The sequence below is a fragment of the Natrix helvetica genome (assembly GCF_964273705.1).
Source record: "Natrix helvetica genome assembly, chromosome: 5".
NCBI classification, from domain to species: domain Eukaryota; kingdom Metazoa; phylum Chordata; class Lepidosauria; order Squamata; family Natricidae; genus Natrix; species Natrix helvetica.
In genome coordinates this window covers 102,392,506-102,408,743 of record NC_138551.1, presented here as the reverse complement: position 1 = coordinate 102,408,743, position 16,238 = coordinate 102,392,506, and the positions used below count along the sequence as shown (strand labels likewise).

General features: G+C 41.7%; 1 protein-coding gene across 2 annotated transcripts in view; it reads left to right on the top strand.

Moving 5' to 3' along the window:
- ADK (adenosine kinase) overlaps nucleotides 1–16,238 on the top strand; it is a 298,775-nt gene that overhangs the window by 125,870 nt on the left and 156,667 nt on the right. For both annotated transcript variants that reach the window (XM_081956528.1, XM_081956529.1), the window contains exons 5-6: nucleotides 2,824–2,996; nucleotides 8,145–8,253. In XM_081956528.1, coding sequence (XP_081812654.1) covers nucleotides 2,824–2,996; nucleotides 8,145–8,253 — 282 coding nt within the window. The remainder of the gene's footprint in view (nucleotides 1–2,823; nucleotides 2,997–8,144; nucleotides 8,254–16,238) is intronic.

The window sequence follows — 16,238 nt, the reverse complement described above, 5'->3', positions numbered from 1 at the left end:
GCTTCCAACCAATCAAAAGCCTAGAATAACATCCGTTACTATGCTGCATTTTCTTACTACAGATAGTCCTCAATGTATGACCATTTTCTTAGTGACCAAGCATAGAATTAAGATCATGTGAAGTATTAGTACTGCTTTATAAAACTTAAGTCCAGACCTGGAATACTGAAACCAATTTTGGACAACATATTACCAAAAAAAAAAGATTTTGAGATTTTGGAAAAAGTGCAGAGAAGAGCAACTAAGATGATCAAAGGCCTGGAGACTAAACCCTTTGAAGAATGGCTGCAGGTTTGGGGTCTCACTAGTCTAAAGAAAAGAAGAATTAGGGGTGACATGATAGTAGTATTCCAGTACTTGAGGGGCTGCCCCAAAGAAGAGCGGGTCAAATTATTCTCCAAAGCACCAGAGGGCAGGACAAGAAACAATGGATAGAAACTAACCAAAGAGAGAAGCAACCTGGAATTCAGGAGAAACTTCCAAACAGTGAGGACAATTCACCAGTGGAACAGCTTGCCTTCAGAAATTGTGGACGCTCCATCAATGGAGGTTTTTAAGAAGAGTCTAGATCAGTGTTTCTCAAACTTGGCGACTTTAAGTCCTGTGGACTTCAACTCCCAGAATTCCCCAGCCAGCTATGCTGGTCTAGATAGCCACTTATCTAAAATAGTAGAGGTTCTCCTGCTTGAACAGAGGGCATATATATATGAGAGAGAGAGAGAGAGACCAGCATATACTGCCGTAAAATGGCTTCTACTGTACAGTGCAGTGGAGTTGCCATGGTAACGGCTTCACAGTACTCCACAAGGGGGCTTCCTCTGGTAAGGGAGAAAATCCAACATTAGAAATTACATTTGGTCCAGACATTTTCCCCCTGTTTTATTCAGAGCTAATTTGGTATGCTAGTTAAGGTGCTGGCGTCGGAACCAGGAGACTGGGATTCATAGTCCCGTCTTAAAACATGAAAAAAATGGCTTGGTGACTTTGGGCCAGTCACTCTCTCTCAGCTCAGCCCACCTCAAAGGATTGTTGTGGGGGGAAACAGGAGGTGGAAAGAATATTATGTCTGTTCACCCCTGAGTTACTTATAAAGTAATAAAAATGGAATAAAAATCTAATCATATTACTCTTTTGGTTATAGAACCAAAATAGTTAATCTTCAGCTGTACTGATATTTTCTAGATAGACATAATTAGGTAGTTGAAATAATAGTATCTCTCTTTTTAAGATTACAGAGATGCTTTTTGTGCCTTTGATACATACATTCTCTCCATGTGAATTTCTCAGTGCTTGGTTTTGAATGTTTAAATTTTCTTTCACCAATCTGGAGTTTTAATTTTTTTTGACATTGTGCAAATAGGCAGTACTAATAAAAATGTAAAAACAAAACAATTGCTTTATATGTGATAAGGTCTTTTTCAGGGACTTTGATGGCTGACTACTTTTCAGTGAGTCTATGAGTATTCATGTCTCCTGTTTTCCCGAAAATAAGACCTCCTGGATAATAAGCCCAATTGGGCTTTTAAGCGCATGCACTAAAATAAGCCCCCTCCCCCCCAAAATAAGCCCTCCCTGAAAATATTGCAACACAGCAGCAGCCATGAGGTGACCACACTCGCTGCCTCCTGCACCTCAAAAATAATAAGACCTCCCCGAAAATAAGGCCAAGCACTTATTTTGGGGTCGAAAGAAAATAAGACCCTGTCTTATTTTTGGGGAAACAGGGTATGTATGTATGTATGTATGTATGTATGTAGATCTTACCATAGGGTAACACTGGCTTACCGTTAGACAAAAGCTAAAACATGAAAAGGGGGCAGAGTGGGGGGAGGTGGGACTTGTATTGTTATTGTTATTATTACTATACTACTACTACTACTATTACTATTACTACTACTACTACTACTACAATTGTATTCTATATAGAGATTTGTTCCTTGAAGAGTTTGCATTGCCTATGTTCATCCCCCCCCCCCCTCCTTTTGCCTCTCTATTTAGTATCTATATAACCTCAGCATTCCTTCATTAGAATGAAATTGAAGTTGTTTTCTGTTTTAGCATTATTTATTTTGGTGCATCTCAAACTGCTGGTTTTGTTTTCCTGGAACATTCAAAATCTAGGCGAATTATTGGTTACATATAAAATCGGTAATAAACTATCGTATTTTTCACAGTATAAGACGCACCGGAGGATAAGACACACCAAGGTTTTGAAGAGGCAAATTAAAAAAAAAAGTTTTTGCACTCTGCATATCTCCCCAAAACGGCTGGTTTTCAGGAAAACGAGCCCATTTTTTGTCAAAAAAAAGGGCATGCATAGCCTTTAGGAGGTTCATAAAGTGCTCCTCGGGGCTGGGCAGGAGGCAAAAATGAGCAAAAATCGGCCTGTTTTTCACTCATTTTTGCCCTCCCCAGCCCCCAGGACCACTCTGGAAGCCTACTAAAGGCTATGGAAGGCCATTTTTGCAAAGGGAGCTGGGTTTTGGGAGGCCAAAAATGCTGTATTCAGTGTATAAGATGCACCCAGATTTTCACCCTCTTTTTTGAGGGAAAAAAGGGTGCACCTTCTACTCCAAAAAACATGGTATATAATTGTTTTCGTAAAACGCATCCATTTTCGTGTCTTTTGACAATCTAAAGACTTAAATAATTTGAAAGCCATCAAAATGTAACTCAAACTAAAGATATTATCTATTGAGTTTGATGTTAAATATTATTTCTTTAGTTTTGCCTTTAAAACAGTTAACGTGCTCTACAGTGTGTCGGAAATCTGGATGTCATTACAAATGTTTCATTTCCCCCCCCCCCCCACTTTAATTGCAGTGGATGATCCAGTTCCCCTACAAAGCTGCAACCTTTTTTGGCTGCATTGGAACCGATAAATTTGGTGAGATCCTCAAAAGAAAAACGGAAGAAGCTCACGTCGATGCTCACTACTATGAACAAAGCGAAGAACCGACGGGAACCTGCGCTGCCTGCATCACCAGTGATAACAGGTTGGCTATGTGCTCTGACCCAGCTCCCTAAACACTACAAACCCTCTGTAGTTGAAGCAATGCTCCCTTTATTAGGAGCTCCAGCAGCCCTGGCAAAAAATTTCTCTCTTTCTCACAGCAAGCTAACAAGTCTGCCCAGCAGAGAGATGAATAGTTGTCTGCCACACCTATTCATCTCCACTCCCCCCCCCCCCGCCTTTTATCCCCAGAGCTAGGGTGGGCTTCGCTAGCAGTGGTAGCTCTTCCTTTCCAAGGACAGGCCTATAGATTTCCACTGCTCTCCTCTCCTCTGCCTTCCGCGCATCCACACATCAGGCACTAGATCCAGCTGTTCCTCCTCTTTCTCATCAGTCACCTCCAGACCTGGGGGCTGTTGATTCTCCAGCTGAGGGCTGACAGATGACTCAGTCTCTCTCCCTTCCTCCTCCCTCCCCCCCCCCCTCTCTCTCTCTGCCAGCTCCATTCCCTCTTCCCCCTCGGAGCTCTCAGATTGCCTTGATGCTAACCCTGACTCCCATGCCTCCTCCTCCTCAAATTTGGTTACTGGAGCACAACACTATGTTCTCCTGAGACATGGAATAAAGAAGCAGAAAATACAGGAATCCTATATTGTGGCTTGCGTTGTGGCAGAGGTCGCAACTAAATCTTACAGGCACTGATTACCATCCCATTTCCATTTGGGGAAATAAGATTCCCATATCTCATTGCGTACTTGCAACCAACCACACGGGGGCCCTCCCTCTGTCTTTCTGATGGCTGCCTCCTGTGGGGACCCTTGCTGGGAAGGACTGGTACTGAAGGCCAGCAAATCAAATTCCTGGTTTCAGCCTACCTTTTAGCTGTGTCCACATATAGCATAAACCCATAGGGTACTTGGCTTGATTTGAGTTCAGTGTGGCAGATGAGGCAAGCCGTGGTTTATGATTTACTGTGGTCTGCTCCCAACATCTCATGGCATAATGTAATATGTAGATTTTCTGTTTGAGTCATAATAGTATTACTTATAACAGGATGACCTTGGTCAGAAAATTGCTCTATATTTACAGGATTGGACAGCCTCAGACAAGTAAAAATATGAAAAGCAGGACCAGTACTCGAAAAATGATTAAAATAATAATAATACTATTATTATTGTGGAGAAAGGGTGTGGCTGTGAATTTCTGAGAGGGCAAGATTTATTGTTTATTTATTTATTTACCTTATTTTCAGGAGTATAAGTGCTCGCAGGGGGGGGGAATGTGCAAAAGATGGCCCGTTTTTTGCGGGGGGGAAAAAGGGGGCATGAATAGCCTTTAGGATGCTTGTGGAGTGCTTCTAGAGGCTGAAAGGGCAAAAACGAGCAAAAGCCCATTTTTCGCTCACTTTTGCCCTCCCCAGCCCCTAGGAGCACTTTGCAGGCCCCCCAAACTCTCTGCATGTCCATTTTTGTGAAGAGGTGGGGTTTCAGGAGGTCAAAAATGCTGTATTCAGTGTATAATATGCACCCAGATTTTCACCCTCTTTGGGGGGGGGGAAGGTGTGTCTTATTCTCCCCAAAAACGGTGTTTGTTTATTTGTTTGGATTTATATGGCTCCCCACCCCACAAATGTAATTCTGGGTGGCTAACAGGAATTTTTAAACATAAACTATTCTACCCATTCTGGGGTATTTGATTACCCAAAGCATTTTTGTCCAAGGGGTGGAGATGATTATGTTTCTGCTCATTGTTGGTGGCTCTGAAAGATAAAAATTGGATTCTTGACTCTGTGGATAGTCCAGGGTTTTAGATTATTTTGAAAACAGTAGAAATTGCTTAGACTAAAAGAAAGGCATGTACCTAAGTTTCGTCAAAGGTACTTTTTAAAAACCATTCTATTCATTCCATTTAAGGAATGTCCCAGAGATTGTGTGCAGTAGATAGTTGATTTTGACATTCAAGTTTATTGAAGGGTTTAATTTAGAAATTGAAATTACACAATGTTTCTCCTTAGCTTCCTTGCTGCTGACACTATGAACTACGTCTCTACAGCTTCTACGCTGCATTTCAAAGGAATAAATCCTTTTCCACTTGTTTTCGTACTTCCCTGCACTTTTCATGATAAAATTAATTCTGCAGTTAGGGCTGACTGTTCGGGTGTGAAAAAAGAGCTGTGATGATAAAATATGGATAACAATACTTTCCTCATTATCTACGCTATTTTTATACATTCATTTTTTAATCGTCTCAAAGCAATTTTTTTGGCCTTCGCTCCTTGTTTATATCTTGATTTTGGTGAAACAGCAGTGGGTAGATTTCAGGTTTGAAAATTTGCAAAGTAAGAACATTGATAAAAGATAAACATGTCTGTATGGATTTAGATAATTCTGATCATAGGAGATAAAAATCTTGACTGTATGTAATGTGTCTCATTTTGACAGCAGTACCAGGATCTTTGATACTTTTCTTATTAATACGCTCCTCGGGATAACAGAGTTGTATTAGATCACTGTATGAACCAAGCTTTTTTCATTTGAATGACATTTATTTTTAAATGTTCATTGTAGACTAAAATCCATCTCTGGCTTAACAGTCCAAACCAAGGTCTCCAAACTTGGCAATGTTAAGACCTGTGGACTTCAACTTCCAGAATTCCCCAGCCAGTACGAGGAATTCTGGGATTTGAAGTCCATAAGTCTTAAAGTTGCCAAGTTTGGAGACCTCCTGGTCTAAACTACATTGGTATCAATGCACATATAGAGCAATAGGTTAATGAAAAGAGCTGGAAGAAATTTTCAACCAGGATATGGAAGAACAGACTTATTCTGAATATCTCTTTTTAAGGCATAAGGCTCAGGACGTTAAATAAAGGCAGTTGCCTTGAGTAGAACATCGCTCTTTGTAACTAAATGGACATGGCAAAGTTGTTTTCTTTGCAGTGGTTTTTTATTGCCTTCATTAATCTCCCTAATCTAACCTATAATTTTAGCATTTCCTTGTCATCTTCCATACTCTATCCAGCCCTGTTTAATTGTTTCAAGGTCAACTGTCCCCTTCTGCAGGCAAATTAATCAAATAAGACCAGCAACAAAATTGTGCAGTGTATTCCCCAATGTCTAATAAAAGAGAAGGTGGAGGGGAATAATTCCGTTTTTGCTTCTTTTTCCCTTATTTTCCCTGTCCTTTCTCTGCTCTAGGTAGAAAACCAGTTTGGGGCAGACTCCTTGCCTGCTGGTGAAGACATCATAACATCAAAGTGTCATTGTGTGTAACCTGATGCGAATAATATGAACCATGTGTTTGTATCATTTTGCATGGATGTCATAATCGTATAATAAATATCAGTCCCCCTGTCCCTGCTACCTTTTTATATTTATACTAGCTGATAACCTGGCATTGCCTGGGTATTTATAAACATCAAAGCATTTGTCTGACAGGGAGCCATTGAGAGGGGCCTTTCTTCCTCCTACTCCCATGCCCATCATCCCTGCCCTCTTTTTTCCTCCTCCCATGCGCTCCTCTCTGCCACCCTGTCTATGATCCTGGCACTTTGCCCCGAAGCATTTGTCTGAGAGGGGCCATTTGTCCCCCTACTCCCATGCCCATCATCCCTGCCCTCTCCTTTCCCTCTCCCATGCGCTCCTCCTTTCCCCCTGTCTACGATCCTGGCAGTTTGCCTCAAGTCCATCAGGCGCTTCCCCATTGGCCCACTGTTCAACCAACAGTTTGGTTGAGGCACTCCAGAGTTATGCTGGGACATACATGCATACATCCAGCAAATAAATAAATAAATAAATAAATAAATAAATAAATAAATAAATAAATAAATAAATAAATAAATAAATAAATAAATAAATAAATAAATAAATAAATAAATAAATAAATAAATAAATAAATAAATAAATAAATAAATAAATAAATAAATAAATAAATAAATAAATAAATAAATAAATAAATAAATAAATAAATAAATAAATAAATAAATAAATAAATAAATAAATAAATAAATAAATAAATAAATAATAAATAAATAAATAAATAAATAAATAAATAAATAAATAAATAAATAAATAAATAAATAAATAAATAAATAAATAAATAAATAAATAAATAAATAATAAATTATATATATATATATATATATATATATATATATATATATATATATATATATATATATATATATATATATATAAAAAGATAAGTTAAGAGATGGATGGATGGATGGATGGATGGATGGATAGATAGATGATAGATGATAGATAGATGATAGATAGATAGATAGATAGATAGATAGATAGATAGATAGATAGATAGATAGATAGATAGATGATAGATGGATGGATGGATGGGTAGGTAGATAGATAGATAGATGATAGATAGATGATAGATAGATGATAGATAGATGATAGAAGATAGATAGATAGATAGATAGATGATAGATAGATAGATAGATAGATAGATAGATAGATAGATAGATGATAGATGGATGGATGGATGGATGGGTAGGTAGATAGATAGATAGATGATAGATAGATGATAGATAGATAGATAGATAGATAGATAGATAGATAGATAGATGATGATAGATAGATAGATAGATAGATAGATAGATAGATAGATAGATAGATAGATAGATAGATAGATGAGTGCAGGATTGCTAACACAAAAATGCAATCATAACCCTATTAAAAGATTCCTGAAGATCGTAGTGAGGGAAAATCCAATGGATTCTTTTTCATTGATTCCCACCCCCACCCCCCTTGTATCCCCAATACACTTTATATTCTGGAAGCAAACTAGTCAGGCTCTGTGATATTTTAATGCTTTTTCCACTTTTAATTGAAAAACTGTTTACATTTCCTCCAGTGTTATCAGTCATTAGGTTCTTTGGGGTATCCTTCCATATAGTATTAAACACTCAGCCACCCAAGTGGACTATTAGAGAAAACAACAATTAAATACAACACACTGGGAGTGAGTGTGCAGCCTGCTAATGCTTATACATATTATTTGAAAAAATGGGAGGGCAGCGCAGAGCAGAAAGGTTAGGTAGCATCTTAGAGTACATAGCATGGGCTCCACTGACATTCCATAACTTTGTTGATTAAATAATTAAGGGGTAGTAGAGAAATTGTAGTTATTCTGTGTGAGGATTAGAAAGCTGACTTGTTTTCATGATTTTTTTTAGGTCTCTGATTGCTAACTTGGCTGCTGCTAATTGCTATAAGAAAGAAAAACATCTTGATATGGAGAAGAACTGGAAGCTGGTGGAAAAAGCTAAAGTTTATTATATTGCAGTAAGTGTGGTTAATGTTGCAAAATGTTCATTTGCATTGAGACCTTGAATTACATTTCTTGCAAACCAAACCTTAGAAATGAATTTAAAGCTATGTTTTCATACACTCATTGTTTGAACTGCCCAGTGGCCTATTTGTTTGGGACGAATCTTTATATTGTTATTTTCTTGATGTTACCTAAATTGGTATTTATTTCAGAAGTATAGTATAGAATATTCTTGCTTTGCTTTTTGAATGCAGACAAGTGCTTTGGATAGGGATAAGACAGGGATAAGAATAATGGATGTTCCTTCTTTCATACAACTATGCAAGATAATATTTGTCTAGAATATTTTTATACACTGTCTCTTAAACAAAAATTAAAAGTTGCAGAATTATTTTTTTAAAAATGGGAAAAAATAGAAACTTCCAAAATTAATTTTAAAAAGCATGATTGCTTTTGAAAATTACTTTCATATTCAATAAGAAAAAACAAAAGTAAATGCTTCTTTGGTCTCCTTTTGAATTTAAAGTTGTATATTTTTCCTCATTGTTAAACATAATTAGCAAATCTCAGCAATAGTGGTCACCCTTCAGAAAGAAGACTATTAAGTGGGAGCTTGTGATCCTACTGAGGTGTGGAACCAAATCTGGGTTTGGGGGTGTTTAGCGGATTGTGGTGGATTGTACGGTTTTCTTGGCTTAGGTCTACATCCCAACATTTGGTCTGATCGGGAGGGGTGGATTTGATGATTAGCTACTTCAGTTTCAGCCAGTGCACTTTAGCAAAAGGCAGGGCTGAAATCTACTTACCTTTGTTACCAGTTCGGTAGCAATGTGAGCGAGCAGGAACCACATCCCTGCATGCGCAGGAACTTCTATGCATGTGCAAAATGTGCCTGCAAAGGTAAGCAAACAGCGAAAAAGGGGAATCCTGCTTTCTAGCTAATATAAATTGCTCATCACAGCTGATCGTCAGAAAAACTGGTTCACCTGAACCAGTAGCATTTTTTTTACTACCAGTTCGCCCAAACCGGTAGTATTTCACCTCTGCCAAGAGGATAGGCAACTTGGAATTTGCAACCAAACACTTCCTAAACCCATAAGGAAGTGAGCTTGTTTAGTAGAGAAACAACAAGAAAGTATCAAGATCCTATGGGGCAAAACTGGATAATAAGGAGGCAATGGTGGTAACTTGCCAGATGTGTGGTGTTTTATTTTCTCATCAGGCGAGTGTGTGAATCTCGCTTCTTGCAAATCAAGCTTGTCGCTTGAGAAAGGGTCAATCATGTAGGCCAGTCTCCCATCTTTAAGTCTTCTCAGGGAAAGCAGAAAGTTCATAAATAAGGGGTCCTTGGTGCTCTCTGAGCTTGCTTGTTTTCTTGCAGCCATTTCATTACTCTAACTAGGTAACATCATCAGTGCAAGTAAGGAGTGCTGGCAGCAAACCTCATCCTTACTAGCACTGATGATATTACCTAGTTAGAGTAATGAAATGTCTGCAATAAAACAAACAAGCTCAGAGAGCACCAAGGACCCCTCCTTTCAACCCTGAGCTGCAAATATTCTCCTTTTATTAGTTCATAAATAGTGTGTAGAATGTTCTGCATGAAAGTTGCTGGGATGAGACCTCCCAAAAAAGAAGAGCTGGGATGTTCAAGAGCAAAGGCGACAGGAAAGAGAACCCAAGAAGAGAAGAATGAATATTTAAACGCCTATGGCAAAAAAGAGTAAAAGAAGCTAAGAAGGTCTATGCCAGTGATGCACAGGTGGCAAGTGGAGCCATTTGTCAGGGCATGCGCGCTGGCCAGATAAGTTCGCCCTTTTTTAAAGCCATTTTTTGCCCTCCCCAGACTCCAGAGCCTTTATAGGAGCCTGGGGAGGGCGAAAAGAGCCTCCCCTCCCTGAGGCCCTCCGGAGGCTTCATGAGCTTCCCTGAAGCCTCCGGAATGCAAAAAAACGGCCCTACAGGCAAACCAGAAGTTCAGGAATGGACTTCCGGTTTGCTCAGAGGGTAGTTTTGATTGCTCCGGAGGCTTCAGGGAAGCATCATGAAGGTCCAGTCCCTTAAGCCTTCGGAGCGCTCAAAACAACCCTCTGATCAAACCGGAAGTCACTTCTGGTTTGCTCGGAGGGTCATTTTGACTGCTCCGGAGGCTTCAGGGAAGCATCCTGAAGGTCCCTCAAGCCTTCGGAGGGCTTCCGGGGGGGCAGGGGAGGCTGTTTTCACCCTCCCAGGTTCCTATAAAGCCTCTGGAGCCTGGGGAGGGCAAAAAAAGCATGCAAAAAGTGGGGGGTTGCGCCTGTAGTGCGCGCATGCGCACTGGGGGGCGCACATTGCATTATTGGTGCGGCACGCCTGCACACTCCCCCCCTGCGCTCCCCCCCTTATGGCACGCGAGCCAAAAAAGGTTCGCCATCGCTGGTCTATGCCCTTATTAGGGATAAACTAGTATGAAGCTCTGAAAAATAAACTCACTGGAGGTAATTTGCTTATCCCATACCTTCTATAATAGTTCCAGAACTTGAAGAATTCTGCTAAGATTCTCTTGCTCCCCAAATTAAACAACCTAGAACGTTCTCTTTTGATGAGGAAGAGTAGAGTATTGAGAAGAGCCACGGTGATGGTGCAGTGGTTAGAATGCAGTATTGCAGACTAATTATGTGCAGTTCAGCAGTTTGATTCTCACTTGCTCAAGGTTGACTCATCAATAAAATTGTTGGGGGCAAGAGGCTGACTCTATAAACTGCTTAGAGAGGGCTGTAAAACACTGTGAAGCGGTATTTTAAGTGCTATTGTATTAGTAGGGGAGACTTGAGTACTGTGAGGAGTAGAGCAGTTGTGTCAAACTCAATACCTGGGGGCTGGATCCGGCCCGGGGATTGCTTAGATCTGGCCTGCGAGGCCACCCTGGAAACAGCAAAGGACCAGCGCTCGGTGCCTCTGCCTAGTGAAAATGAAGCTCAGGAGGGTCATGCACGGCCCTCCCAAACTCCGTTTTCAGCAACAACAGCCTCCTGTAGCTCTCTGCCAGTGAAAAGCAACGCCCACCCCGAGCTCCATATTCACTGGTAGAGAACTCCAGGAGGCCATCGTGGTGGAAAATGGAGCATGGGAGCCTGTTTTTGCTGGCAGAATGCTCAGTCCACCACAGCCCCCCCCCCCCAACAAGAGTGATGTCAAGCTGGCCATGCCCCCGCAAGGTCAAATACAACCCTGATGGAGTCCTCAATGAAATCAAGTTTGACACCCCTGCTCTAGACTAATCAAGATACCATGAGAAGTTGCCTGGTGTGGATAGTCCAAACCTGAGAGTAAAGATTGAACAAGTTCATCAGACTGACTGATTGCTTCTGTCCATCAGGAGACAAATGACATGGTTAGAAGAGAGCAAATACTTCAGAGAGAAGGCTCACAAAGGTGAAGGTTAGGGTGAAGGAGCTGGAGGCGTAAGTGTCTTTTCTTCCATCTTCCTCACCGACGCTAAAAAAAAATATCTAGGAAAATAAGGTTGGTTATAATGGAGTTATCAAGACAAAGATGCATTCCTAGATGTGGTCTATATATCGCCTACTACAAGTCAGGATTGGAGGACAGCAGCAAACCTAAGTAGAGAAGTGCTAAGTTGTAAAGACATCACTGTACATGATAATATGTAAAAAGATTGTGAGTTGCAAAGTGCTCAGACCAGAAGTCTTGAGTGTCAAAAAGTCCATATAGTGCTCATAAGAATGCAGTAGAAGCACCTCTCATTTTTACATGCATTGTGCGTGCAACACGTGTAAAAAAACGTGCAGAACCGCCAACACATGCTCTTGGAGATCATGGCTTTCTTGACTGTCCATGAATACCTCTGACATTCATCTCTGGCCAAAAGCAGGAGAACAACTAGCAGTCTGACATTAAAAGAAAGATGATTCACGCTGAACCCTTACCATCCTTGATGGTAAGAGCTACTAAGCAGTAAAATTATTTGAGGAATGTTGGGTTCCCGTTGGAGTGATGGGTGATGACATGTTGGGAAGGTCTTAGTGAGCTTCTCTATTGACTATGCAATGGCTGGTTCTTCCTATTCACGCATTCTCTGATTCAAATTGTAGAAGGCAATTCTGACAGAAACAAATAACGCAAGTGTAAAGTATTAATGGTAATGATAAGTGTAATGATTAATGTTAGGGACACAGTGTCTCAGTGGCTAAACCACTGAACTTGTCAATCAGAAAGGTTGGCAGTTCAGCAGTTCAAATCCCTAGAACCGCGTAAAGGAGTAAGCTCCCGTTACTTGTCCCAGCTTCTGCCAACCTAGCATTTCGAAAGCATGTAAAAATCCAAGTAGAAAAATAGAGACTGCCTTTGGTGGGAAGGTAACAGCGTCCCGTGCGCCTTTGGCGTTGATTCATGCAGTCACATGACCACAGAGATGTCTTTGGACAGCGCTGGCTCTTCGGCTTTGAAATGGAGATGAGCACCACCCCCTAGTGTCAGGAACGACTAGCACATATGTGTGAGGGGAACCTTTACCTTTTTAATGTATTCAGTGGCTGCCATCATATTACCTGAGGTCTGCAGAAACAGCTGGTGAGAAATGTAAAAAAAAGAAAGAAAAGATTATCCAAGAGGAACAAATTCATTAAAATGTTGTTTTCTTCAGCTAGCCTTAATGTTCCTTCCAGACTGGTGTTTTGTGCAGCTCTAAATATTGCACATCTGTTGTTGATTCTTGCATACGACTAAAAGCATTCCTTTACAATCCATCAAGTACTGTAAATTGCTTGCAAGGGTTACACAAAACAGTACAACGTGGGAATATACCTGACTCCACACCTTCCACACAATGCTTGTTCTGAGTTGGGCAGGTCAGGATGAGGCTTCCATGATGGGACAGCCGAACACTTGAGGCCTCCTCACTCAATCAACTAAAACTAATTGTGCTTAATATTTCTTGCTGATAGGCATTGTTGTGCCCCCCCCCCCCCAGTGATATCTTATTTTTGGCATGCAGGCAGTTTCCCGTAATAAGGTCATTCAGAGATTGCTGCTGGATTAACGGCTTAGAATTTAATTGAACAATATGTGAATCTTAAGGAGTTCACAAAAGACTAGCCCTGACTCTTTAGCTCTTGGAAGAATATCATCGGCCATTTTCTTTCTTTGATAATGGCTTTTGCCAGGCTGTCTCTCCGTGGTGGTGCCTAAGAATAATAACAATAAGCATCTACATCTACTTTTCTGTATATTAATCGGATTTATCACATTACAAAGTCCCTTTGTCGCCTCATTTACAGCCCATAAAACAATCCTTCGAAAATAGATTTATTTGTTTGTGTATTAGATTGATGCCCAATTCACAAAAGTGCCTCTGGGCAATTGACAATTTCAAGAAACTTGAAAACGAGGAATTAAAAATAAAACAAAACACATCTTTGGAACATGAAAAAAAAAACCAAGAGAAGCAATTAAGGCCACCGCCCCCCAAAATCACATTCAAGGATCTTGCCCTGGAGGTGGAAGAGAACCTCCATTTTGATCTGTGGTGAGCTGCAATTTATTTATTTATCAAACGTTGAAATGGCCTCCTTTGCTTGAAACGCCCACTGGCGCTATTGATCGCTTCTTGAGAAATTACCAGATGCTTCTTGTCCCCACCCCCACCCCCACCCTTTCCGTCTCTACAGCCTTGAAATTGCAGCTAAATTTCCTTTGGCTCCCGAGAAAAGGCAGCCCGATTAGAGCATTTACAGCAAAAGTCTGGTTACTCTGCCCAAGGAACCACCATGTGATTTTCACAAAGGAAATGTTGAACCGGAGCCAAATGTTTGGTGGCAGAGTCTGTTGCTAGGAAATCAAGGTCCTGAGGCAATTAATGACAAAGCAAGCAATAACAAGAAGACAGAATTACAGATTTAAAAGAGGGAAAAAGTGGTTGGCGTTATAATTACCCAAAGAAATCTGCACTCATTAAATAGGCTGTTTTTATGATTGACTTTAATTGGAGGTTAGTGCAGATACTTAGCTCCTTTCCCACCCCTTTAAACACATGCATGTGCCCAGGCTGTGAAAACGCAGAACCCTCCTGGCCCACCAGGCGCTCGCCTGCAATCTCATCCCTACCGACAGATGCGTTTTCTAGGCCGCCATTTTGCATTAACCTATTGTGCAACCATGTTTTCAGCTCTTTGGAACAAATCATCCGCTCTTATTCCCTCAGACAGGTTGGGTAGAGTAGAAGAACATCACGTTTGGAGGAAGAAGGTCATTGGCAGAGACCTTACCCGGCTGCTTTGACAATAATGGTTGATGCTCAATTTTTATAGCCAAAGTCAGGGAAGAATAAGGGGGTGTGAACTGAGAATGTGGAGGGTTATTTTTTTTCTCGTTCAGAAATTGCCCTTTGGGTAGCATGTGTCAGGCCTACAGTTATATTTCTTTTAGGATCTTTGGCCTGCTACACACACTATTATTTTACTATGCTGTTTCATTAGTGTAGTAATTGGGAGAGGGAATAATAAGGAGTAGAATTGTAGAATGTGTTGTCATAATAAAACATTCCTTTCTAGAAGCCCAAGGTCATTCTTTGCCTCCGCACCTGACTGGAACTAGATGGGTGGAAATGCCAGTGTGGTAGAGGAAGATTGGACCATGTGATGAACTTGTCGGTGTGGGGGCAAGATATTGAACTTTCAACTGGGTGGAAACCCAGGAAGTTTCAGATTCGGGATTGCCACAGATGTACCAACATGTCTGTCCTATTAAATTGGAACTTTAATAGTTCTGCCTTGGACTCTGATTTAATTCTGGATAATATTTGGAACGCTGACATCATGATTTAAGCATTCTATATCTATGAAGGAGATGAGGAGTTTTAAAATTAGATACCGTGTATCTCCGAAAATACGACCAGGTCTTATTTTCTTTTTACCTACAAAATATGGCTTGGGCTTTATTATGGGGAGAGGGCTTATTGTTTTGAGGTTGCTGCGCGGCTGCTCTCTTGCGAGCGGGCTCCCAAAGAGCCGGGCACAGCCTCATGGGCGAATGGCTGTGTTCCACTGTCGCAGCAGCGCAACACAACAGCCATAAAGCGACCACGCTCACGAGCAGCCACCTGGCAAACCCCCTTTGCAGCCAGGCACAGCACCATTCACTGACCTAAGGGTATCACCAAGCCACGTGAGTTCCTGTTCGCCGCCGCCTGGCTCCCACGGCTTGGCGCCTTCCAAATGCCAGTGAATGGCGCTCTGCACGGCTGGAGAGGGGGGTTGTGCGAGCAACTGTTCCGCTCTCACTCACCCGCCTCCCAGCTTCAGGATGCATGGCCCAGCTCTCATTACGGAGCCAGGGCACCTCCGCCATCATCCAAGCCTGGCTTTTTCCACAGCTTCCAACCTGAGTCTTTTGGCAGTGGCCGCTCTGGGCACACACTCTATGGCTGTATGCTCTGTAGGCAGCTGGCCCACAACCATAAAGCGTGCGCCCAGAGCGGCCACTGCCGAAACACTCAGGTTGGAAACCGTGGAAAATGCATCCTGACGCTGGGAGGCAGGTGAGCGAGAGTGGAACAGCCACTCGCAACCCCCCTCTCCAGCCGTGCAGATCGCCATTCACTGGCATTTGGAAGGTGCCAAGCCACGGGAGCCGGGCGGCGGCGAACAGGTGCTTACGTGGCTTGGCGATACCCCTAGGTCAGTGAATGGCACTGTGTCCAGCTGCAAAGGGGGTTTGCCACGTGGCTGCTCGTGAGCGTGGTCGCTTCATGGCTGTTGTGTTGCGCTGCTGCAACAGCGCAACACAGCCATGCGCCCATGAGGCTGTGCCGACTCTTTGGGAGCCCCCTCGCAAGAGAGCAGCTGCCTGGCAACCCCAAAACAATAAGCCCTTTCCCCATAATAAAGCCCAAGCCATATTTTGTAGGTAAAAAGAAAATAAGACCCTGTCGTATTTTTGGGGATACACGGTATCAAATTTTAAAACTCCTCATCTCCTTCATAGATATAGAATGCACCGT